At 43.9% G+C, this 27,432-nt stretch overlaps 1 protein-coding gene across 2 annotated transcripts in view; it reads left to right on the top strand.

The window, feature by feature from the left end:
• The first annotated feature begins 17,387 nt into the window (after positions 1-17,387).
• LOC311311370 (CSC1-like protein 2) overlaps positions 17,388-27,432 on the top strand; it is a 36,800-nt gene continuing 26,755 nt past the window's right edge. Inside the window, exons 1-4 of one of the 2 annotated variants that reach the window (XM_084441067.1) lie at positions 17,388-17,486; positions 17,601-17,702; positions 22,677-22,894; positions 23,708-23,787. In XM_084441067.1, coding sequence (XP_084297193.1) covers positions 22,703-22,894; positions 23,708-23,787 — 272 coding nt within the window. In that variant the 5' untranslated portion in view covers positions 17,388-17,486; positions 17,601-17,702; positions 22,677-22,702. Of the gene's footprint in view, positions 17,487-17,600; positions 17,703-22,676; positions 22,895-23,707; positions 23,788-27,432 lie in introns of those variants that run through there. The other variant, XM_084441068.1, reaches the window with a different exon arrangement.

The raw sequence follows: 27,432 nt of genomic DNA, 5'->3' as shown, positions 1-27,432 counted from the left end.
CCTCTCACCCCTGATCAGTCATCAACCGTGCCTGCCTGAGGGCACAATCACATTTTTGGGGGCAATTTTTATTTATTTTCTTTCAGAATGTTCTGTAGTGGTGGTGTGCACAAACCACTGTAGCAATGTAAGGCCATAAATCTTGGACTGTGGAAACATTGCTACGAGTTGCCCGTTTTTGCTGTTGTTGATTTATTTATGTAATCGCTGATTATGTAAATATGGCTTATTGTAGTAAATAAATGTACAGAGCTGTTCATTGTTTTCTTAAGTTGTGTATGGTTAGAGGTTGGTTACTTTTGGCTTTCTCATAATGTTGCGTACCCTGAGCTTCAATAAAATAAATAAACAAATAGCACTTTGTTAATCCCCTTGGGGAAATCCACCTGTGCATTGACCGAGTGCTGGGCTGCTGGTGTTGCAGGGCCTGGGGGTTCAGCGCCTTGCTCAAGGACTCTTCCACTTGCTGCTGGAATCCAACTGGCTACTCTACCTCCTGAGCTGTCTGTTTTCATTCCGTCGGTTTCAACATGTACAGGGTCTTAACATGGCAGGACAATTTCTCTGAAACCTGAGCCACAAAATGGCTAATCTGGGGATGTCATGGGCAGTGTACACCTTTTCTAAACTTCTTTTGTAGATTTCTCTTCTAGGAAATAAAATGGTTGACAGTTAAAGCATTGGAGCTCTCCCAACAAGGTAATTGTCGTTAGGTCAAACTTGCATGTATGTTGCTTATTGTATGATTTTAAACATTTAAATATCCATGTTGCAATTAATAAAGAAGATGAGTGAAAAACGCATCCTTGTAGACTGCCGTTTGGCTCTGCTGTGGGAACTACACCAGAACATAAAAATAAAACGGGTGCCTCCTTCCATAGAGGCATGAAGAACTTTGGCCCTAGCAAGTGTACATAGAAAAGTCATCTTGTGCTTAAATAGAAGCTCATAAACTTCTGACTTTTTTTTTTATATACAAATGGGGCAGTCACATGTACAATAAAGTGCTTGAAATTTTTTGATTCACTTTTGATGAGAATTTGTCAAGCAGACTTTTTGTTTTTGTCTTTTTGGGGTATGTTGAGGGAGATATTTGAAAATAGAAAGGTAGCAAGCCCCAGAATCTTATTTACTCTTTTCCACTGTTTAAGGATACTCCAAGAAAATGTTCATACTTATGTGACTACTTATGCAATTGCAGTACCTTAATATTTGAATTTACATAATTTCGTCAAAAACGTTTACCAAAATGTTTTTTTGGGTCCCTGAGCCCAAATGGCCATGAGTTGCTCGTTATCAACTTGTGATGGCCCAAGATATGGGCTAACAGGAAATAATAGTGAAAAAAAGGTAGCAAAAACCATCCTGAGGGGTGGGCCTGGCTCCCGAACTCCAGCCACCCAAGGGGTGTGAGCAGAAGCCAGATAATGGTACTTCACGATCAGTTTTGAGTCAGGAATGTAACCGAGTGAAACAGTCCTCATGAGTCCCGAGTTGGAAGCATGTTGTTGGTTAAACTCACTCCCCCATAAATACGGTGTACCTGGTTACGATGTCTGTCCCGCAGGATACCAGGGTTCAAATCCCACCCTGGGTTCCACACTGCCGAAACATATGGGTTACATGTACAAAGATTAGTTTAAATAAGAGCTTTGGGTTCCTGGGTATTTTGAGACCAATATATTAAATGGCCGTGCACCAATTGCAATGGTGAGGAACTTTGTGCCTATTGTCTGCAAAAGGCAAATCCCTCTAGCCCCTGCTGATTGTGACCAGCAATTTCAATCAGGGATGTGTCAAGCCTTCTGTATTGGAGAGATATATCAACAGATCATAAGACTCAAGCAGACTCACACTGCATGTAGTCTTCCAATGAAAACATTTATTGCACTTAACTTTTATGATTATCCCTGAATGATTGAGAACAGATCACCACATTTTGGCATACAAGTTCTTGAATGAGGGAAATATGTTCACCCGAATAGTGCATGGTTAACTGACATAACTGGCATTACATTAAACAATGAACATTTTCTACGAGGGCAGTATTGTTTCACAAAAAAACTATGGCGGAATAATAAATGAACTGCATTAGAACTTAAATATAATGCATATAATCATATCGTCAATGTCAGCTGTCCCTTGTGACAAATTTAATTGATAGTTGATACACATAACCAATAGTTTTGCCTGTCGTTTGCATAGGTGTGTGTGTGAGGGGTGCTTGATAGGTGAGAAGGGGACAACTGACGAGAGAAATCATCTTTTTAAGCTCTTCCCCCACTGGTCACAGTGGTATGGCTTTTTGCCTGTACGAACATGCCAGTCTTTCTGTAAGTATGCTGACTCAGTGAAGTTCTTCCCACACTGGTCACAGTGGTACGGCTTCCCTCCTGTATGAACACGCTGGTGTGTCCAGAGATTATACCATACACTGAAGTTCTTCGCACACTGGTCACAGTGGTACGAATTTTCTCCAGTTTGAACACACTGGTGTCTCTTTAAGGTTCCTCACTCAGTGAAGTTCTCCCCACACTGGTCACAGTGGTACAGCATCTCTCCTGTATCAACACGCTGGTGTGTCCTGAGATGGGACCCCATCTCGAAGTTCTTCCCACACTGGTCACAGTTGTACGGCTTCTTTCCTCTACCACTGTCTCGGTGTGTCCTGGCATTGTCCTCTCTACTGAAGCTCTTGCCACAGGGTCTTGGCTGGTCCGTGTCTCTCTGTCTCCAGGCGGGAGCTTAGGAGAGGGGGGTGTTGGAGGTGGTGACAGGGAGTGATCGAAAGGAGGAGAGGTTCTCTGGTCTGATCTCTCCGCTCCTCAGCAGAGTGACGTAGAGGTTGTCGTGGCTCTTCTTGAGGTGCTTGTGGAGGACGATCTGGGAGGTGTAGGAGAACGGGCACTCGGAGCAGGAGAACACCTCAGTCTGGGACAGATCTGACATCACTCCTGGAAGAGAGAGAGAACATTAAAAAGGATTCTCACACCTGTAGTACACGTTCAAATATAGAGTGATTATGTAGCTAGTGAGGGAAACATAATCACACCAAATCTTCAGATTGTGGAGAGAGAAAGATGGAAAAGAGGTTCCTCTGGCTGAGCTTGAGAGAGGGAGAGCCTTGTTTATGTTCAATGTCTGTATTGTTTTCTGAAATTTCCTTGTTTTGTTGAGATGTTTTTACCTAGGACCCACCTTTGTACAGCACTTTGGTCGACTGCTGTCGTTTTAAAGGTGCTTTATAAATACATTTGGATTTGATTTGACAGAGGAGAGAAAGGAGAGAAAAAAAGATAGAGGAGAGAAGGAAGGACTGTAAAGAGCTACTCAGTGATTATTAGGGGTGTCATTCTCAAATCCACAATTCAATTACATTTTAAATTTTAAGGCCACTTTTCAGTTCGATTTTCTAAAAAATAAAATAATTTTTTTTTTTTTTTTGAAAAGCACTGATGTTTATGCGATTGTTCGGCTATGGAGACTATCTTGATTTGTAAAGATGTTCCAACTAGGGATGCAAACATTTAATCAAAAATCGATTAGTTAAGGATTTGCTCGAACACGTGAAATTTACCTGATCTACTATCAAACAACGTGGTTGGATTGTGTATTTTCAAATCATATTTTAACTAGAAAGGATGCTCAGAGAGCACAGGGCTCCGCCCATTAATGCATTTTGTTGGTGTAATCGAGTTAAAATGGTTAAACTCACTTCTCAGTCTAAATATAGCACACTTGCACCATTGAAGAGTAAGCTTTGGTGGTGTAACTGATAGTGATTTTTATTAGAGGTGGTCATGTATGAACACAAGTGAACATACTTGTGTAATCGTTTCAATCAGCCATTACAGACAATAATAGAATAAATAAGTTACAAAACTATATACAGAAATTAAGTCCAGTGTTCATTCCTCTGGGGGGTAAAAAGGACAGGCACTAGCCCCGTGTCCATGTCTCTGGGAGGGGTATAAGGACACTAGTCCTGTTTCCATGCCCCTGGGAGGGGTAGAGGGGCACTAGTTCAGTGTCCATGTCTCTTGGATAGGTTCTAAGTTGGCTTATATTACATCCCTCCATTGAGTTTAGTGATATGTGATGGATAATAATGTTTTTTTCGTTTGCTTCAACACTCAAATTAAAAAGAACACAGTTAGTGAAACCTGACACTAAAGGGGCAAAACCTCAGCCCAGATGTGCAGGTAGCTTATGATTTATATGTAGGCTAATACCACAGGATCCAGGCTAAGAAAATGTTACTTTTCCTAATACAGTGTTTATCCGATTTGTTTTTCATGAATCATATAGGATTTTGTTTTACATGCATAAAAACATAAGACAATATTGGGCGTAAACACCCCCCCTCCTCCCAAAAAGTTGATATCAAAATCTGAACCCGGGTCGACACATTGCTAGACTGACATCACCGCTCGGCCACTGGCGGTATAGTAAACCCGGCAGGAGAAGTAGATATAAAGGGAAGGAAGCTGGTCCAAGTATGGCAAATGTTGTTTTCTTTTAATTTGTGTATCCGCCCAGTGATTCTGATCCGCACCAAAATGTAATGTGTTCTAACTTGGCCCATGCTTCACCCCTCCACCAAGTTTAATGAAAATCGCTCTGGTAGATTTTGTATAATCCTGCTATGTGATGAACAAACGAAAGAAATAACACACACGACCGAAAATATACCCTCCGCCATTGGTCGCTGGGCGGAGCCAATGAACCTCCAGAGGGCGCAATATAACTATTCTATAACGAAGCAGCCATCTCAGGAGAAATGCAGACGACAAATCAACAGCGGCATAATTTGAAAAATTTGTGTGGGACCTTGTGTGGTACCACTTTGCAAAGAAAGGAGAAGAAGCCACTTGCAAATATTGTGATGCCTTGTACACGTAGAGTAGAGGACCCAAAGACGCCCCCCCCCCTGTAATTCCCCCTGTGAACACCAGGGGATGCTATTTTCCAACCAAAAACATTTCTCAGATGACACCAGGCCACCACATCAAATATTTGACCTGTCACATCGCAGTTGACAGAGTTATTAAGCAAAAACGTTTTTGAGATAAGTTGATCTAATTTTCTGCTGTTAGAAAATAAGCATATATCAGATTTTAGAAAGTTGTATACACAAGTCGTTTTGTACATGTTATCAGGGGTATTCTAGGTAATGTAACCCATTCATTTGGAGAATTTATCTACTTTTGGTAGGTTAGTATGAATGAAAATGTCAAATGTAGCACAGGAGTGCAAGACGCCCCCCCTGCGTTATCGTTGACCCTTTCGCAAGACCTAACTTGCTTTAGCTAACTTTAGCTAGCTTGTCTGAGGTAAAAACATTGGGTTAAAGAAATATAGTGTATATCAGTCTAAAATTATACATGCTTCCTTAGCTAGACCCGTCTAGATTGTTAGCTAGTTGGCTTATAGAAAGGGTTGCCATCTGAATTGTCCCGTATGAAATTGAGTCCCGTTTGAATCAATGGGGGGATTGTCTCATATTTCTGAGCTGTCTCGATGCGCAAAAATTAACATCCCAGACCATTTTCACTGTCATTTCCACACCACCTATCTTGAATAGGCAGACTAAATCAACCATTTCTGATAGGCTAGCCTACGTTTGATAAATCACGGTTCGTTTATAGACTAATAGCTCCCTCAGCTGCAAGAGAAGAGCTGCAAGAAGCGGGCATGCTCCGCCCCCTCAAACGAACGAGCGCATTTTCATGAATGAAGTGCAACACTGTAAGTTATTTTTAAATGAATGACCTTGTAGACTATTTGTGGGCATGCAGAATAAGTGCGTAGCTAGAGAAAGAGATTGAGTGGACTATTGATTTCAATACCAATATAGGAGTTTAGACTATGACTGAAAGCCTATCGGTTAGCTAGGCTATTTGTAGACTAATGTCCATTGGTGATAAAGCACTTCATATTTAAAAAATAATCTTAATAATTTTACTAGTGAGAGCAGAGGTGGGAGAGAAATGATGGTGTGTGTGTGTGTTTGTTTAGCTTTTGTAGCTACAGGCACTTGAAAATAACCTATTCATTTAGTTTTTTCTTCCATTTCAGATGAAGAAATAGGTGAGGAAAACCTCAAGGGGGGGTTATGGAGAAACAAAGCTGAAAAAAGCTCTTGAGAGCATTCAACAGGGGGAACCAGTTAAGTCGGCTGCAAGGAGGTTCAATATTCCTCCAAAGACCCTGAGACGCCACCGAGATGCAGAAGTGAAAAGGCCAGGACACATTCACCTCGGCAGGAAGAGTGTGTTGAGTAGGAGTTTTAAGAATGACCTGGTGTGCCATATCCAGGCGATGGAGAGAGCCCTCTTCGGTTTGACATCAGAGGACGTAAAGCAGCTGGCTTTTGATCTGGCAACAAGGATGGGCCTCAAACACCCCTTCAATGTGAATAAGGGCATTGTGGGAAAGAGTTGGTTTAGCCTGTTTATGGCCAGGCATCCCACTTTGTCTGTGAGAACCCCACAGGCCACTAGCATTGCCCGTGCTGTGGGGTTTAACAGGCCGAAGGTGGAGGAGTTCTTCAAGGTCTATGAAGAGGAACTGGGCAGACTTGGATCCCTGATCTCTCCAATGAAGATCTGGAACATGGATGAGACAGGGATTCAGAATGCCACAGCCCATAGTGGCTACAAAGGGTGCCAGGCAGGTGGGGAGGATGACAAGTGCGGAGCGTGGCTTCAGTCTGACCGTCATCTGTGCCATGACTGCGGTTGGGCAGTTTGTTCCTCCGATGTTCATCTTTCCGAGGAAGAGGATGAACGATCTTCTACTCCGAGAAGCACCTCCAGGATCAGCAGCAGGACTGTCTGACTCGGGGTGGAGCAATGCGAGCCTCTTCCTCGACTGGCTAAACCACTTTGCCAGCACTGTCAAGTGCACGAAAGAGGACCCGCACCTTCTCATCTTAGACGGGCACCATTCCCACAAGACTCTGGAGGCAGTGACCTTGGCCAGGGAGCTGGGAGTGATCATGATCACTTTGCCACCTCACTCGAGCCATAATATGCAGCCACTTGACAGAACATTCTTCAGGGGTTTGAAGCATGAGTACAACAAGGCTTCTGACAAGTGGATGGCATGTCACCCTGCCGAGCGGATCACCATCTACGACATGGCTGGACTCTTCCGGGAGGCATACACCAAGACGGCACTTATGAGTAGAGGGGTTCAGGACCTGTGGATTGTGGCCCTGCAACAGGGAAGTGTTTGGCGAAGATGATTTCAAGGCAGCTCAGGTGACAGAGGAGCCTGAGCCAGAACCACTCCTTCTAACTAGACAAGCTGCCTCATCCTCCCCGAGACCAACACCACCATCCTCAGGCAGACCAGAAGCCTCGGCCAGACCAGCGCCACCGCCCTCCTCCTTGGCCAGACCAGCGCCACCGCCCTCCTCCTCGGCCAGACCACCGCCCTCCTCCTCAGCCAGACCACTGCCCTCCTCCTCGGCCAGACCACCGCCCTCCTCCTCAGCCAGACCACTGCCCTCCTCCTCGGCCAGACCACCGCCACCACTGCCCTCCTCCTCGGCCAGACCACCGTCCTCCTCCTCGGCCAGACCACCGCCACCACTGCCCTCCTCCTCGGCCAGACCACCGCCACCACTGCCCTCCTCCTCGGCCAGACCACCGCCCTCCTCCTTGGCCAAACCACCACCACCACTGCCCTCCTCCTCGGCCAGACCACCACCCTTCTCCTCAGCCAGACCACCGCCCTCCTCCTCGGCCAGACCACCGCCACCACTGCCCTCCTCCTCGGCCAGACCACCGCCACCACCGCCCTCCTCCTCAGCCAGACCACCGCCACCACCGCCCTCCTCCTCAGCCAGACCACCGTCACCACTGCCCTCCTCCTCAGCCAGACCACCGCCACCACCGCCCTCCTCCTCGGCCAGACCACCGCCCTCCTCCTCAGCCAGACCACCGCCATCCACCTTTACCAGACCACTGCTTCCATCCTCGGCTAGACCACTGCGCTCAACATCAGCCAGACCAGCGGCCTCAGCCAAACCAGCCAACCTGCAGCCTTAGCCCTACCATCCGCCCTCATCCTCAGCCTTATCACCACCCTCATCTTCAGCTACACCAGCAGCCTCCACTTCTGAACCCACCGCAGTAGCTGAGCCTTCAATCTCCTCTGTACTGGAAGAGCTGTCTCCAGTGCCAAAGCTGCAGAAGCCAAGACCACGGAAGCGTAAAGCTGAGTCAGCTGCGGTGTTAACATCGTCTCCATACAAGAGGTCCTTGGAGGAAAGGATCAGCAAGGAGAGAAAAATATTGCCAAAGGGGAAGAAACCTGAAAAAAAAAACACAAAAGATGAAGATGCTGAATGCTTTTATTGCTGCAAACTTTTTTCTATTAGTGGAGGGAAGTGGGTCCGCTGGGAGCAATGTATGAGGTGGGCACATGAAGACTGTAGTTGTGCAACAGCAGAGAAGTTTGTGTGTTTGTATTAATATTGTTATTATTATTATTAATATTGTTATTATTATTAAATGATTTATCTATTTATTGTATTATTTATGTTTATCAATTGCATTGCATTGCTATTAAAGTGTAAAGTCTTCAACATAACTAACATGTATATACTCAATTCAGTTATAAATATGTATTTAATAAGCCACAAATTGACATTGTCCTTAGGGGAGGCAGCTTTGGGTCCTCTAGCCTACAACATGACGACAACAGCAATGCTCTATCACTTGAAGAACGTTCACTTGGATAAGTTGGCTCTCCTCCTCGTCTCACCTGCAGAAAACCCATCATGAGCTCAGTGTTTGCGAGGAGCTGTGATGCGCAACAGAAAAACAGAAAAAATAACCCAGTCCGTCCATAACAAAGCGTAAAGAAAAAAAAAACGCATTTGGTATTGTTTGGAAATGTTGGTATTTTAATTACAATTTATTGATTCATTGATCGTTAACATTACCAATGATCGATGTTGTGTCTTTTCGGTGGGTTCATTTAACAATTATTCCAAGCTCCGTTTATCCTTTAAATAACTTCTTTATTATTTGTTCTCCTAGACATACATTGCGTGTTTCTTGTCTGGACACCATATCACAACTAAGCCAACTTATTAACGGTCAACCCTCATTTTAAATCAACCAATCACAAGAGAGGACCAAAACCTTCCCTAGCAACTCAATCTTGCAATAAACTAACCAGTAACATTCTCCTTATAAATACAAATATACCACAATCGATTCAGGAAAGTGCCTCGATTCAGGAAAGTGCCTACAATTTGTAACCCTAACTCCAGAAAAGGTCCCCACTCTAGGTCAAAAGAAACATTAGCTTTCACTTCAGCTTCACATGCCATCTCTAGCTGTAGCCAACTCTTAACATTGGCTAGGTTAGCTAATATTTAGCTAATACTAAACCTTTTGAATTATACCATTAGTGTATCATGCAGCTACGAAATTATCTATAACTCAGCTAACGTTAGCTACTCTAGCCTAGTTGCTGGGACTGAAGTCGGTAACGAAGCAAAATAGCTAGCTAACATTAGCTATAAGAGTTAGATAGTTAGATATAGCATGGTCTGGAGACAAACGGTTGGCTAGCTTCTTAACTTAAGCCAGCCAACTATTCTAGCTATTCTGTGAATGTCCGTTTGGCCAGTAACTATGTAGCCTAATATTAGTTAGGCTATGTGTTGCGGACTAAATGGTGTTGCATTCAAGTTAGTTCACATTTTTCCCATTTAGGCTGTGCGTTTTCAACAATGCTTTTGCGACTTCTCTGTTCAGCATTCACACACATTTTCTGCAGGATTTCTTTTTTTTTAGTAGGCCTAAAAAACGGTTATGCACTTTATGCACTAACCATACATGGTTAATATTTATTTACCTACCCAGCCAGCAACTTACCAGGCCTTAGTCAGATCCCATTTCAAGCCTATGTAGGCAAACCCAGGTGGAGCCACTGTGGAAACCATGGCCAAACCCAGTTGGGACTCATATTGGCAGCCTGCGTAGCACCCATGTGGGCCCCACCTGTCAATGCTGGCTGGGTAAGCACTAGTTTCATTTCAGCTCAGTGTAGAGAAATGCACCGATACTAACAAACATGGATATCTATGCATTGTTATGGATATCTATGCATTGTTGACACCATGTATCCCTGACATGTGTGCCCCACGATAACACTAGTAGTTTCAGCGGGCCTACCACTCCTCCTGAAAAAAATCTTAGGGGAAACGCTGCCTTTCAATCAGTGAAACTTGCAACCCACCTATCTCTTATACACACATATCACAAACACTTACGTACACACACACACACACCCCGCTCAAACAAAGGATACATGAATATTCAGTATTTACTCGTCTGACAGTCGTCTATCTCACCTGAAGTTGAATGTTTGTCCCAGGGGGTCGCAGAGCTCTCTGCCCCCCCTCTCTGAGTGGTGGACTCCACTCCACCCTGACCCTCCTGAGCTGTGTGTGAGAGTGTGTTGTGTGCTGGGGAGCTGTTTTTGAGAAAGGCCAGCACTTCTTCTGTTGGCTCCTCCTCCAGTTGAGGCTGGGGGGACCTTCTGCTCCCACTGGGCTCTGATGGCTCACTGCTGGGGGGCTGGGGGGGACAGAGGGGTGTAGGGAGGGAGAGAGAGGGAAGGTTGTAACAGGTATATTGTACTGTAACTCACCTGTGCCGTTGAAACAGGTCTCTTATAACTCCCCTGTGCTGTAGTAACAGGCCTCTTATAACTCCCCTGTGCTGTAGTAACAGGTCTATTATAACTCCCCTGTGCTGTAGTAACAGGTCTATTATAACTCCCTGTGCTGTAGTAACAGGTCTATTATAACTCCCCTGTGCTTTAGTAACAGGTCTATTATAACTTCCCTGTGCTGTAGTAACAGGTCTATTATAACTCCCCTGTGCTGTAGTAACATGTATATTATAACTCCCCTGTGCTGTAGTAACAGGTCTATTATAACTCCACTGTGCTGTAGTAACAGGTCTATTATAACTTCCCTGTGCTGTAGTAACAGGTCTATTATAACTCCACTGTGCTGTAGTAACATGTATATTATAACTCCCCTGTGCTGTAGTAACAGGTCTATTATAACTTCGCTGTGCTGTAGTAACAGGTCTATTATAACTCCACTGTGCTGTAGTAACAGGTCTATTATAACTTCCCTGTGCTGTAGTAACAGGTCTATTATAACTCCCCTGTGCTGTAGTAACAGGCCTCTTATAACTCCCCTGTGCTGTAGTAACAGGTCTATTATAACTCCCCTGTGCTGTAGTAACAGGTCTATTATAACTCCCCTGTGCTATAGTAACAGGTCTATTATAACTCCCTGTGCTGTAGTAACAGGTCTATTATAACTTCCCTGTGCTGTAGTAACAGGTCTATTATAACTCCCCTGTGCTGTAGTAACATGTATATTATAACTCCCCTGTGCTGTAGTAACAGGTCTATTATAACTCCACTGTGCTGTAGTAACAGGTCTATTATAACTTCCCTGTGCTGTAGTAACAGGTCTATTATAACTCCACTGTGCTGTAGTAACAGGTCTATTATAACTTCGCTGTGCTATAGTAACAGGTCTATTATAACTCCACTGTGCTGTAGTAACAGGTCATTATAACTTCCCTGTGCTGTAGTAACAGGTCTATTATAACTTCACTGTGCTGTAGTAACAGGTCTATTACTCCACTGTGCTGTAGTAACAGGTCTATTATAACTCCACTGTGCTGTAGTAACAGGTCTATTATAACTCCCCTGTGCTGTAGTAACAGGTCTATTATAACTCCACTGTAAAAACAGATGATTATAACTCAGCTGTGCTGGGGGCTGGAGCAGCTCCCTGAGACTCTGCTGGTGTCCTGGCAGGGGGTCTGAAGCTCCGAGGGGCTGGGAGTGTGTGTGGTTAATGTGTGTGGTTAGTGGGTGTAAGAGTGTGTGTGTGTGTGTGTGTGCGTGTGTGTGTGTGGAGGACGAACAGGTGGAAAGGTAAAGTACTGCTCCATTTTATCATAAAGGACAGCTCTCTTTCCTCTCCCAGCTGATGACACTAACAGTATAACGCAGCAGCTCTGGGAGATAAACTAAACTATAATAAGATAAAATAAACACAGAAACACACACACTTGAGAGGGTCCCAGGCTGACACTGTCAGTATAACAAGCACCTACAATTAGTATTAGTGCAAGGCGAGCGTGCCCGACCAGGGGTATTGTGATATGCCGAGCGCGCCCTCTCAGCGACGTCCGAGTAGCTCCACTCCTGGGTCCAATTTCGTAAATCAGCCTGATCCCTGTGTCCACGTCTGACCCACTAGCTGCTTACTTGAGAGGGTCCCAGGCTGACACTGTCAGTATAACAAGCACCTACAATTAGTATTAGTGCAAGGCGAGCGTGCCCGACCAGGGGTATTGTGATATGCCGAGCGCGCCCTCTCAGCGACGTCCGAGTAGCTCCACTCCTGGGTCCAATTTCGTAAATCAGCCTGATCCCTGTGTCCACGTCTGACCCACTAGCTGCTTAGTGCTGTGATTGGTTGATGTATAGTGGAGTTCCCTCCCACCCTCCATCCAGACGATTCATTCTAGCATCAGCCAGAGATGGGGTTGGAGCTGCAAATAATTCATTCAAAAGCATAGCTTGATGGTAGTTGACCTATAGCCAGGTGATTCCTCTTCATTTTCCCGAAGAGGATCTTCTCACATTTCTCAAGACGAGACTCCATCTTTGAGAAATGGGTATTCAGGCCTTCATATTCCTGGCAGGACGAAGACGGTTAATGACTCAATGAAAGCAAACGAAGACGGTTTATGACTCAATGAAAGCAAACTGCGTATATTACCTCCTCTACAGTCAGCTACAAGTTCATAGAACTAACTAGCTGTCAGCTAGCTCACTAACATATTGGCTAGCTAACTAACTAGCTGGGTAGCTAGCTCACAGACATGCGTTCGACTTGTCCTCACCTCTGAAGAGCTCATTCTGTTGCTAGAAGTTCACTCTCTCCCTCTCGCTGCTCGTCGACGATGACTTCTGGTAATTACCTGTTTTATAGTCTAATTTAGCAATAACATTAGCCAATTTACCCAGCCGAAGTTATGTTAACTATTGTGTTTAATTTGCTAACGTTGTCTAAACTCGTCATAAATTAGGCTTTACACTGAATTTGCTTACAAGGAATGGGCATGTTAGTGCTAGCTAGTTTAGCTAGTTAGCCATAGCAGAATTCTTTTTATCAGCACCCGCCAATTTTACCACAGAAACTAGCTAGCTAGGTAACTCATTCCTGGGCTGGCAGCTACAATCTAATTAAGTGTCTCTCGTTACAGTTAATAGCTAAGGCTTTACTCAGATGTAGGCAACTAATATTGCCCATCGGTGTAGTCACTTTACCTGTTGGGAATAGTAAAATATATAATTTCTGTCGCGCTCTGTCTCTGCTAGGCTACTTCTCTCAAGCGCTGACCTTCTCTCGACTGGCGGCTACTGATGTTCTAGTCTCGCGATACCAGACTTTCGAGCTTTCCTGACTGGTGCAAATCCCATAAAATTTTCCCATTGGGATTTTGGACTAGAACTGGAATGACATTGAAGTAAAGACAAAGCAATCCAGATAAGTAAAGACACTGTAGGCTGTGTGTGTGTGTGTGTGTGTGTGTGTGTGTGTGTGTGTGTGTGTGTGTGTGTGTGTGTGTGTGTGTGTGTGTGTGTGTGTGTGTGTGTGGGCGGGCGCGTTTGTGGGGCATACATCACCAAAAGTAGCCCCTCACCTCACAACTTTAACAAGCTTTTTAGGGGCCTGGCAGCCTCAGCTGCTGGTCCCTCTTTTATTTCCCAATATTGTTCTTCTTTAGGGGCCGGGCAGCCTGACCTGACCTGACCTGACGGTCCCTCTTGTATTTACCAATATTCAGAATCTTCTTCTTCTTCCTAGGATGTCTGACTTCCCATGCATGAAAAATCACCAAAATGTGCTCATAGGTGCAGTCCTATGCCAGAAGTCCTCAACTGGCATAGGGGGGCAATAGTCCTAATGGTGGCACTACAGTTACCGTCTAATGTTTACAACTTTAAAAAATCATAACAAAAATCAGCCGTACATGCTATCACTTCAGCAGAAACTTCCATATGCTTTGAGCTGACAGGAATTATGAAGTCAATCACTCTGTTTTTCTCAAAAACTGTAAAACTTATCAAACCATACTCCTCCCACATTTTGGTCAATTGACACATCAATTGCTACTCTACATCTTCAGACTGTCCTCCAAAGACATCAACATCAAACACAACAAATATAAAAAATTGAGCCCACAGCATGTGAAAATGTTTTACTGTAAACAGTACTGTATGCAGCTATTGCAAATACTCAATAAATCATGAAAAAATGACAATTTTCTGAATTTTATCTGAAAAACTGAATTTTTGATAGTATTTTGAAGTCTGTCCACATTTTGTCCCCTCAAACTACTGCTGTTTATACAGGAAACAATACACTACCCACAATCCTATAGTGCAACAGCAATGTCTCCACCAATTAGATATGTTGGTGTTGGCAACCCCACCCCAATAGTGGACCTTAGGACTACAACTGGCTAAATTGACTCTGGACACCTGTGCCACTGATTGTTTGATTGGTTTCCACCTGTCTTGTTAGTCTGTGTATATATAGCCTACATGTAGCTCCTTTTTCTTTGTCTGTTCATTATTTGCTGTAGCTGTGCGTTGTCCCTGGTGTTGTCCTGTGCCAACTTGTAGCCTAAGTCTGTAATCTTGTAAGCTTTGTCTTTTTGTTCTCCACTTGTTGAGTGTATACGTTAGTTTTATTTGTCTTTGGTTTTGCCCCTCATGGTGCCTTTATTTTAACAAACATTTTGTGGAAACTGCTGAAACTTCCATGTTACATGTACCTTTCACATTTACATGCAACCCTTGTGATTGTGATGTTTAAGTCAGTGTGAAACCATCTGTTATAAACCATCTAATATCTTCATCTAACCAGTCTTTTGTCTCAATCAGTGCCACCTGTGTTCAATCAAGTCAATCAGTGAATCCATGCTCAGTCCAGAGTCCCACAACTCACAGTATGTAGGCCTACTAATATGTTCATGCAGGATTCCTATGGTGTAAATATCTAGCTGTGACATTTATACTTTTTTAGGTCAAACTGCCAGCTTCTCACTTGGCTCAAACAAAACTACCATACCGATTTTCATGACACTGGGTGTAGGTGTAGCATGGGCCAAGGAATAATCCATCACATTTGAGCGGTTCCAAATTACGGTGCGAAACCAGAAAATTTCTCACTTAACATTGACATCCGTCCTTCTCAAAACTAGAAACAGCCCACTCCACTCCACACATTCAGCAATTATACATGCTTCATGGGCGGAAGTCTGCCCTTCAATCTCTTGCTCTCTCTCTGAAACAAAAAACCTAGCCTCAGGAAGTAGAGTTGGCTCTGTCCCTCCTTGTGTTTCCTGCCCAGTCCAGCCTGTTCAGTTGCACTCCTAAATACTTGATGACTGGACCACAGCAACCCCCCTGGATGGAGCCTGTTCCTTCTGAAGTCTACCACCACCTCCTCTGGTTGCCTATATGTTGAGCGGCAAGTGGTTTTGCATGCACCACTCAACGAAGTCCTCCACCGACCACTGTAGGCTATTCCACCTCCTGTCCCACTCATACACATCCAACTATCTACTGCATGTATAACGGAGTGAAACGTGGAGTGTTTGGTGAAACTCAAAGGAGCGCTGACAGGCCCTCCCAAGACGGACGTCCCTATTGGCGCAACTGTCAGTGTGTCCGCCTCCCAAGCGGAAGATCCGGGTTTTATGGCGCGTTCCAGGCAACCTGTAACTCGTGTTTTTCCTACCTCCTACACGTGAAAATGCTCTGGAATGGCAGTCAAACCCGTAACTTCCCACCCAGCAACTGGGAGTACATCGATCTGTACGAGTTCACGGGTGGGAAGTTACGGGTTTGACTGCCATTCCAGAGCATTTTCACGTGTAGGAGGTCGGAAAAACACGAGTTACGGGTTGCCTGGAACGCGCCATTAATCCTGCACTGGGCATGCCGAAACAGATAGGTTACACAAGTGGTACAATGTATGATTGTCACTTTAAACCTACTCAAGACATAGACATATATGCTACAATATATATATTTGTCTCCAAGATAATATATAACTATACAGACAAAACAAATACTTTATGAATAAAGTATGAAATAAAGAGCATTTCACACTCCTCTTCATCATGACATAGATTACATAGAACATCATGACTACCTTGGCTCTACTTTCAACAGAAAAACGCTTGCAGTCTCACAGACACAGGGGAGCATGATAGCTTCTTCGAAGTGTTCACTTCTCTTGTATCATGGATACAGCGACACAATCCTGATAACTGATGCTTATTTTATCATTGCCAGATAAAGAACTCATTGGTGAAGGTGCTCAGTGGTTATAATAGCCTAGTAGCCTACAAAATGGTATTCCCTTTTATAGAAGGTAGATCTAACAGCCTCGTAATAACAATTTGAGAGGATCTCTGAACGTGTTATGGCTCCGTCTTCTCCGCCTCCACCGCGCCTCTGAGGCGTGCCGGCTCCCAGGAATCCCTACCCCCCTGTCCGTCGGGCGCCATGGCTCCGCAGAACGGGGCGGGTCACGGTGGACAGTACAGGGGGTACTCCTCCATACGAGTTCTGGAGGGAAGATCGAAAGGCAAGAGGCTCAGATGTCCATTGGCACACATTTATTTATTTTTGGCACAGGCTATTCTTACGGCGCCCTAACCCTACCCATCATATAACCAGCCCAAATACAAGGTATTTATGGCTAAAATGCTTGAAATATATAGTCACTCCCTTATTTTCTATTTAACCTTAATTGAAACTGTGATCTTTTGAAACAGTTAGCCTATATTTTTTTTGCAAGGGAGCCTTGCGTATCATGTTACTCAACGGTCCATGTAGGCCGCCTATCCAAATTCTGACATATGAGAAGTTCAATCAATCAATCAAAGCTTTATTTGTATAGCGCATTTCATACCCAGAGGCAACACAATGCGCTTTACAGAGAACAAGGGAGGTGGGCATACGAGTTAAGAGTTAATTATTTATTATTTATTTATTTTTTATTTTTTTATTAATCTTCAAATGCAGATATACAAAGAGTAGTATACAACGGTATAATAATAATGAAGAGCAACAAACAAATATACAGCGCCAGGGGTTATAAACAGACAAGTGGCGCTCAATGCCAATGTTTGACACAAAAAAAAAGAAATAACAAATATGACACTTTTGTTCTGGAATTCTACCGGAAGTGGTGTTTTATCGCCCTCCAGTGTTCGTCAATAGAGAAACGCAGTGATGGATCTCCAGTTCCAGTCGCCGGTATTCTCGGAGCGACTTCGACCGTTTCTTTTGCCGTAGCTACCGTTTATGTCGCTTGTAAAGCATTCTCCCTTTGAATAGTAGGTAATAAGGCAAACATTAAGTTGATTGCCTGCGTGTTTTTGTTTGTATTTTAAGGAATGTGCATTTGAATGTGTGTTTTTTCCTCCTGCGGCTAATGGCTCGGTTTACAGACATCACCGCAGCAGTGGATTTGTAGCCTAAAGGATAATCTATCTTGGCGTTTTGCCATTGGATCAGTTGAAGGCGGGGGGAAAATCCAATCGGATTGCCAGGTAAAAGACGCTAATGCTACTTATCATGAAATAATGCACTGAAATAATGTTGTCGATAGCTTGTTTTGGGATTGGCGCAGCGCCCTCATCATGCAGAACGGTGTTGGCATTATCGCTCCTGGGCCTGATCACGCCTCAAGTTCAGCGATACGAACAGGATCTTAATATTTCATCATAGGACGACTCTGGTTACCTACCCTACATAAATACAGGGTTATTATACTGCAGTTATTCTCAGAATAAGGGATGAATTTACCATCGGATGTGCAGCCTACGTGATCTACAGCCTACATGATCAGAAGGTGTCATTTGAGAGGACAATCTACCTTTGTTATATAGCCTAGATACACTGGCTGTGATATCGCATCTCATGCAAAGAACTGAGCAGCTATATCCTTTTCTGATCAATCAGGGTGGGCAAACTCGGTCTTGACCTTGTGTTTTGGAAATAAAACGCCCAGCTCGCAGGAGCACTCGTCCACACATTGCCCAGTGCCTTGTTCCGAAGTAGGTTAGAGCCTGATCCTCGGCAAGAATACTAAAATGAGATTCCCTTTAAACAGTCACAGACATGTCCTTTGGGAACGATGCTAGTGACAATATTGTCTTAGTTAATTATAACGCTCACCAGTTGACATTGGTTTTTCATAACAATACGATTTGAATATCAATCAATCAGACTAGTTATTAGACTATAACAGTCCAGTCATCACAGCACATGACGGACAACACCTGTCCAGAGCTAAATGTGTCTGGAAGGAGGTCATTGTCGCCGCCTGCTCTGCACATTTTCCTACCGCCTATAGACTACTCTGCCATTCTAACACGTTTATGTTTATTTCTATTCCAACTCTATATAAATGCATAATGATGCCCATTCATTACACCTAATATCCTAATTTCAATTTTGGCCAATCAGCATGCGGTTTCCATCAGCGGTTTCTATTTCTATTGGGCGGCTGTGGCTCAGGAGGTAGAATGGGTCGTCCAATGACCGCAGGGTCGGCGGTTCGAATCCCGGGTCCAAATCCTAGCTCCGAATCACGGCTCGAAGTTGAAGTGTTCCTGGGCAGCTGCTGCCATTGGTGTGTGAATGTGTGTGTGAATGGGTGAATGAGAGGCCATTCTAAAGCACTTTGCATACAGTAGCAAGGTGCTATATAAGTGCAGTACATGTACACTATTATAAACCATATTCAATGGCAACAAAACACAATAGCATACCTCCCTATGGATTCACGGGGGTCGATGGGTGGGGGGGGAGTCCACCCCCCCACCACTCACACCTCTGACTAGCGAGAAGTGATCCGTTAGCCTCCACAGCTGGAGCTCAGTAAGAATGGTAGTGTTGGCTTGGTTGGTAGTAGGGAATGGTAGTGTTGGCTTGGTTGGCAGTAGGGAATGGTAGTGTTAGCTTGGTTGGTTCCCGTACTTGAAGACGTGATATACAGACCGCCACTGGTAAAACAGAGATGGCGTCTCCAAAAGCAAAGAGCGGTAACGCGCTAACACAAGCAGAACTAGAAATGGAGCTCAGAGAGCACAGACCTCTGCCCATGAATGCATTTCATGGCTCTGTGCACGTGCGTGCGAACAGGACATGTTTGGTATCGCTGCATTCGTTAGGCCGAGAGCTTTATGCCAGTCCTGTGTGTCTGTGACCTTCCCACAATTCTCCCCAATGACAATGGAGTTCAAAAAATGAATGGAGGTGAATGGCCGTCCGTGTTTGGGCGGCTTGTGGACCCGCCCCGTGATTTGAATCCGCTCCAAAATTTAATGGGTTTTAAATTGGCCCATGCTACACCCTTCCACCAAGTTTCATGAAAACATGACCTCTCGCCCTGCGCTGTGAAGTCACTGGGGTGGAGGTAATGAACACAGCCATAAGTGCAGATATTGCAGAAATAGACTCAATAACAGCTATTGAACAAGAACAAGAGTGTGCACTAGCGGAGTTTCTCGGCGTGAAAGACATTTCCACCGTTCTTCCGACTGAATTTGACATAACATTAGATTACAGTCATTTAGCAGACGCTTTTATCCAAAAGTTTGATTTATCAAACGCAATTGGCTGAAGGAGTTTCCTGCCCACTGAAATCGATGGAGGTACGAGGAAGGCTAACCCTAACCCTAGGCTGATCTAAAGAGAGAAACACAATGTGAGATCAAGAGGGTCTCACAAGACTATTTACAGTATGCACTATGAAAATATTTATCATCGATGTTAGCCATGCCAGTAGTCGCCAACAGGCAGACAACTTGGGAAATTTTTAGTATGGCCATCAGAGGCTAAATATTTGACTACTAGATTTGTGTATTTATTTAACCAGGGAAGTCCTGTTGAAATTACAAACTCATTTTTCAAAGGAGCTCTGGCAGAGAAAAATAGATATTTAATAGTCTGAAAAAAGTCTGAAATTGCCTTAAAAGATGTTCTGGATTAAATTATGAATGTTATCCATACAAAACGTATCTCACTGGCAGCATCTAAATTGCCTTCAGGTCAAATCTGTAACGTCCTGATTACATACATCTCTGTGATGTCCCGATATCTACTGTACGTCTTTATAAATACACCTCTGTTTAAAATTTATTTTTTTATCACAGAATGCACGGCTGTTATGCTTATCCTCCACACCTTTCTTACCACATGGTATTTCTGACCATTTCACTTAATTTCTTCTGGCACTCTCAGAGGTTAAACACATCGGTGGGCTAAATAAATACACATTTCGTGTAGAAGTCAAGGGATTCTAACACTAGGCCTCTCCTCAAAAAGCAGCTATTCACCCTCCCACTCACTTGTGCTGTTCATACATATTATCTGTTCATCCCAGATGACTTTGCTCTCATGGATCAAGTAAGATAATGTGGCCGCTGCACATGTGTGCCTGTCTGATGCTGTATATGTCAGTCCGTATACAGTGTGCTACCTAAAACTGAACCTACGTGATCAGATGGCTGTCATCTGAGGTGGTCTTTCTGAAACTAGGATCTTTGCCTGACTGAATAAAATAATAAACCAAAATACACACAAAAATAATTTAAAACAAACAAAAGTAGGCAACATAAGTTAAAAATAGCTATGTCCTTCAGAAAGTAACCTAGTTCAGGAACCTCCCACAGGGATACACAGGACTCGGCTTCAGCTTGTCCTGAAGGCCAGGATGTATACCTGTTTCCATATTCCACCACCTGTGTGAGACAGCCATGCAGGTGAAGTAACAGCTGTCTAGTAGTGCGAGTGCCGCATCTTTATGAAAGTGTGTGTGCGATCTGCAGCCGGGAGGGTCCCGGTACATACCGGGCACAGGCGTGGGCTGCCCTCCATTTCAGAATGTTCCCGGCTTGGCAACACATTCGTAGTAGTAGCCTAGTGATCAGTCTGGAGCAGTGATCAGTCTGGAGTGGACCAGTGATCAGTCTGGAGCAGTGATCAGTCTGGAGTGGACCAGTGATCAGTCTGGAGTAGTGATCAGTTTGGCTGCTCTGATAGAAATCATTTGAGGCTATTTCTTTCTCAATGGGTGTTGCCTAAATTAAATCGCAGACGATTGGATCAATGTCCAATCAATTAGAACCACAAATGACATGATTTAATCCAAAGAGGACCTACTTGCCTGCTGGCAACAATATTGTGAAATGGCCCCCTGGCTCCATTTGCTCCTCAGAAAGAACAGAGTCAACGAACAAACTGCAGCGTAAGTCAATGAGTAAACAGAGTCGATATCCAAACAAACCCGTCTTTCATGTTTATATGAAGAGTATTTTTGGTCGACGTTCTGTTGGTTGCTGTCTCTTTGGTGCGTCGGCGCCTCAGCGCCTGGGTGAGGTTTGGTGGCTCGTCTGCGTCTCTCGGTGAGTCACGACTTTTCCACTGCAGCCCTGCCGACGGGTTGACTCCTTTGTCAGATCTGAGAGTGTGTCAGAGAAGGAGACACACAGGAAGGGATCGGCAGAGATCAGGCTGTGGGATGTCTCTTTCTTCTCCTTTGTTTTCCATTCACTGTAAAGCAGATTCTGCCCTCTGACTACCTCTCACACTCAGACGTTCCTTACAGAGGTGTGTGTTCTGTATGGCGTGTAGATCCTATAAACACCCTTTATACCATAAACTGCTCAAAACCCCTCCTGCACATACAGTAGCCCCTCTTACTGTTAATGTGATTTGTATTTGTGTGAAATCAACAACGTAGTTTACACTACGTGGACGTAGAATTGGGGTGTCGCAGTGTGTTGACCTTGGTAAGGTTGCAGGAGCCAGATGTTGCACAGTGTGATTGGTCAGCTGGGTGGAAGCTGGAATCTGTTGCACAAAATGTAAACAAACCAGGCTTGGAAACATTGACTTCACCAACCCTGCCAGTTTAAACTGGTTACTGTAGAGATGCTAATATAGATACAGTACTTTTAGGCCATACTCAGTCATTTTGTAAGCCAGTGAAATGTTTTGATGAAATGCAAATGGTTAAGTCCATGGAAGTCAAACCCATTCAGCTGTGCCCGTAACAACATTCTTGACAGCTAACAGTTTGCGTAGCTGGTTCAACCTGTATTCAATTCATTTCCTATTGTGACTATGAAGGCATAACTATGCAAGTGCACAACATCGACTGCTTAGGAGTTGGTTACACATAAGAGTTGGCTACACAGTCAGTATTAACAGTGGACTTTAGATTGTGCTGTAATACCCCCTATATTAATTTAATGTTCACTTCATTCTGTATCTGAACCTGTTGGATTTGCCATGTGTGTATATAGCCTAGTGTAGTGTGTATATAGCCTAGTGTAGTGTGTATATAGCCTAGTGTAGTGTATATATAGCCTAGTGTAGTGTGTACAGTCTTGTATGTTTGTCGCTTTTCTGTACTCAAGTTTTCTTGCTCTTTCTGAATATCTACCTCAAAGCTGGTGACATGACATCATCAGGCTGGTCACATGACTCTAACCCCCATCCCCCCCCCCCAACAGGTTCCCAGGAGGATGCGGCAGTGAGCATGCTCAGTGTGGTTCTGATCTTGACAATGGCGATCTTTGGCGGTGGCCAGGCGTGTGCGGGCCCAGACAACTGCTCCAACAGCGGCTCCAAGGCCTACTGCTACTCAGCGCGCATCAGCAGCACGGTGCTGCAGGGCCTGCCATTCGGGGGCGTGCCCACCGTCCTGGCCCTCGACTTCATGTGCTTCCTGGTGAGTCTGCCCACAGAGAAGCCTGCTACCTTCCGATGACATGTGAACGGAGGAAGCACCATATTACTCAGTCTTCATTTACTTACTTCATTTACACTTAATCCAGTGAATAAGAGTAGACAGGAAATGTGTGTGTATATATATATATATATATATGAGAGAGGGAGAGAGTGAAATCTATATGTAGATATAGATAGAGGTCGTCTTCCGTGTAGGGAAACAGCTACGCTGAAGGCCTACACATATAATTTAAGCACTTAATCCAAATAATATCAACCGAAACAGGTGTGACTGCCCCTTTAATGAGAGAGATCCGAGGAGAATGGCTCGTTCACGCTAACAGAAAGGCCACAAGTGCTCAAATAACAGTTGTTTATTACAACTGTGATGTGCAGAAGGGCGTCTCGGACCATGAAGCTGTTCTGGAGGCAAAAGAGAGATCTACCTGATACCAGATAGTTGTACCTAATGAAATATATTGGCAATGGGAAAAATGAACTGAAAATGGACTAGCACTCCTAGTGGTGGGCTGTGGTACATCTTTGTGAAAGGTGGATGCACGCACACACGGATGCACGCACGGATTGAGGCCATTTTAATTGCTCCCCCCTCCGATGTCATCAGTTGGGGGGACAACTAGAGGGTAGAATTATAGCAAAGTTGTGTTTAAAATTTATATATCAGACAGTACATTTCCTGCTTCATGAGCTCAGCGGGCATACATGATATGCATAGGGGAAAGTAGGGGTCTTGTTTGAGGAGGGGTTTTACTGTTGGTGTCATGGCGTTATCTCTCCCCTCCTGTCCTTTCAGGCTCTTCTCTTCGTCTTCTCCATCTTACGGAAGGTGGCCTGGGACTATGGACGACTGGCGCTGGTGACAGACGCTGACAGGTAATCAATGATTTAGTTCTCTCCGTTTCATTTAAGCCTACTGTACATACACTCTCCAACATCTGTACATACACTCTCCAACATCTGTACATACACTCTCCAACACAACACAGTATCCATATGTTCTTCTGTGTTAGGCCTTGTTTATGACCGTAGTGTATTTGGGGCCCTGTTTATCATTACACAGGCATCTACTGTCTATCTATGCATCAGAGATTGCTTTTGTCTTACTCCACTGTAGGAACGGGACTTGGCAAAAGAGATCTTAAAAGACATAATTGATTGTAGTCCGATCTTCGTGGTTTCATTGTGTTAGTGAAGGAAGAACATAATGATCATTCTGTCAATTCTGATTGTTGCTGTTGCAAACAACAATTTTGGCACTGAGCATAATCTAAACTCTCCTGTGCTGAAAATGAGAAATGTGTGTGGAATGTTCACCAACATTCAATTCTTAAAATAAATGTATTTTGTATCCATTCATTGGATGCAGGCTACTGTATCTGTCTTAACATTATGCCAGAATAACATGTGCGTACATCCTCTCATTTACTTGTACTCTGTTCTACCCCAGTTGTACATGATCCCTTTGTACAGATCACCTTACTAGTACTGTATGTCATCGATGATTAATGTTAACATTCCTCTTGCAGTTTTGCACCCTTAACCAGTCCAACCAAAACCTCTCCTGTTGCCCTGTCTGTTGTTGTTGTTGTTGTTGTTGTAAATGGGCTATTGCGTTTATGACCTTGTGCCTTAAATAACATTTCATCAGGCATTTTCTATCCATTCCTGTTGATTCCAAGGCAATCGGGTTCACTCATGTGTAGGCCCAATCTTACTGCAAATGTCCCATTTGGCTCCCTGTTGGTGACCACATTGCAAGCTGTCATTTTGATAATAAATACTAGGGTTTCATATTATTTCAAACCTTTATTTACTGTATACTCGTAAAGCACTGAGGTTTCCCTCATTTACAGTGTTGACGAGTTCACACAAATACATAAATAACAACAGAACAATACACAATAATAATAATAATAATAATAACAATAATAATAATAATTAAAAGATCAAGTGTTGGGCGTTATTTATTTTTTCATACTGATTGTCATGGGGGATATCCAGTCTAATTGCATAGTACATGTGCAAGCAGTCATTTGTAGCCTACAGTATGTTGAGTCTGCAGCAATAAGGAGTCTGTTACAGTGCAGGGCTAGTGGTCAGACTCTGACTATCTGCTATCTACAGTAACTCAACATCACCATAACATTTAAAGGTATGCTGCTGTTATAGGTTTTTCACATCGAATCCAGATAGTTTTCTATCATCAAAGTATATATCTGCTCTAAATTTACCAGTGTGTCTGTGGCAATATTATTGACATTCAGCTCATATGGACATGGACATTCTACTGGCAAAATCTGCTTGTTCTTTCTAGCGAGATAATGTGATGGCTGCCAACTCTCCTGGGTTTGTGTACTTCCTGGGACCTGGACATACTTTCGCTCAAAGAGATCTTTCGGTGTGCGTGCAGACTTGGAGTGTTAACCTCTGTTTTTATCCGCTTCCTTCTCTGTGTTTGGAGGAACACGTGAAACACCCCTGACCCCAGGAGTAAGGGGACACCCTCCTAAAGTTTGAAACACGGTTACTCTTTCTCCAAGCGCAACAGTGGTGAACTTAAACACTGTTAGTTGACAAACAGCATTTATAATCTGTCAGTTTAATAGAAAATGGAGCAGCAGTGTTTTGGTGGTATCGAGGAGCATATTGTGAGCGTAAAAAAAGAAATAAAATCCCTTTAGGATACCACCCAACCCCGCAACATCTGTGCACATTAATGAAGGGGAATAATTTCCTGCATTCTGGTGAATTTGTATCCACTAATTTGTGCTGAATTAGCCTGTCTGCTGCTATGTAGGTAGTTAGCTAACTTGAATGCCAACATGAGCATTTATTTTAGTAATAAATGTGTATTTATTTATTCATTCATTTCCATATAATGTTTCTCAAAGCCAGGGAGCCACTGGAGAGGGGCTAAAGTGATGAGTGCGTCTCCGATGCCGCAGGCTGCAGACCACTGTGTTAGCGTCTTTACCCAGAGGCTCTCACCCGGGACACGGTAGCAACGTGCTGACGTGGAACTCGTTTCTCATGGGCTGCGTTGAGGTTCTGCACGGCACGGTACCACCCGCAGAACGCGCATCTGAACAGCATGGAGAGGATTTCTGTGATACTGTATGTTATGCCAGTCAAATGATTGCCCGCTATGGATGCGAGGGGAGACGCGGGGTTTGGCTTGGTTGTTGTCTGGGTGAAGAGAGGTAGAACCTCATTCCTTATCAGAGGTTTCTTTTCCTTGTTAACAATCGACAAGTGGAGAATAGGAAGCTTATATGAGAGTGAGCAATATCAACATTCTGCCTTTGCTAGTCGTCAGCATCGATGGCACTATAATAATTTCTTGAGAAAAAATATTGTTCGAACCATCCAGCTGGGACAATTTCCTAGGAACTGTCTATTCTGGAAGGACTCCTTTTAGCCAAGTGATTCTACATGGAAATACTTGCGCTAAGGAGAGAGAGGAGAACAGCTTCCCAGACTGGCGAGATGCATCATCTCTGCCTGACTAAGCTGTCTTCCCCACATTGTTGCATCTTCCTGCCAAGGCTGAAATTACAATTTCCTCCACTGGGCTTGTGCCATTTTAATAAAATAACACTATAAAGGCCCGATGGTTTCTGCTGTCCCTAGACCTGGATAAGGATGCCTTGCCTTGGCAGGGACAGAAGGAAGAGATATGTGTTTTATTTCTGTCACTATCATTTTTACATGGAATGGATGGAAGCAATAATATAGCTAATATGCCTGGATCCTGTCTTCTGCTACTTAAGTCCTAGTTATTTTGGTGGTTCACGAGAAGTGTATGCACATCCATTTGGTGCTGGTACTGCACGTATGTAGTAAATAGCCTTGAGAACCAGTGGTTCTGGAGCCTAGTGGCCCATAGGGCAGGAGCCTATCTCCTGCTTCCTTAGCGTGAGGCAGCTTGATGTACAAGTCCACCCCCTGGAAATGACCCTAGCATGTATACCATTTTTATAGTCTTTGGTATGACTCTGCTGAGGATCGAACCCCCAACTTCCCAATCTCAGGGCGGACATTCTAACTACAGTACAAGGCTACTGAGCTAGTGCAGGACAGAAAATTAATAGTTTGAGACTCACCTAATGAAGACCAACTCTGATCGAAATGTTTTAGCACAATAAAACTTGGAGGAGCAGTAGCTGTTGTGCAGACGTTTCTATTTTTAATTATGCAAAAAAAAGGGCCTTGGCAATTTAGTGTTTAGCCTTCCAAAGGACTGACAGACCCAGAAACCGGCTTTTACAGCTAGAACACAATCTATGATGTTGTTTCATCAAAAATTATAGCCCAATATTGATAGCTACCAATCCTTCAATACTACTCCACCTGTCATTAGTTGATATCTACAGTAGCAGGATTTAATTATGAACTGGCATGCTTCTAACTTACCTTGTCAGGTAGCTAGATGCAACCTTTATCATCATTAATACTAAATTAAAATGTATTCAATGTTGAGAAACAGAAGCTAAAAGTTTGTTTTCAAAGTAATGCAGC

The sequence above is a fragment of the Borostomias antarcticus genome (genome assembly GCF_949987555.1).
Source record: "Borostomias antarcticus genome assembly, chromosome: 7".
Classification (NCBI taxonomy): Eukaryota; Metazoa; Chordata; class Actinopteri; order Stomiiformes; family Stomiidae; genus Borostomias; species Borostomias antarcticus.
Note: the sequence above shows the minus strand (reverse complement) of the source record. Positions and strands in the feature narration are given on the sequence as shown.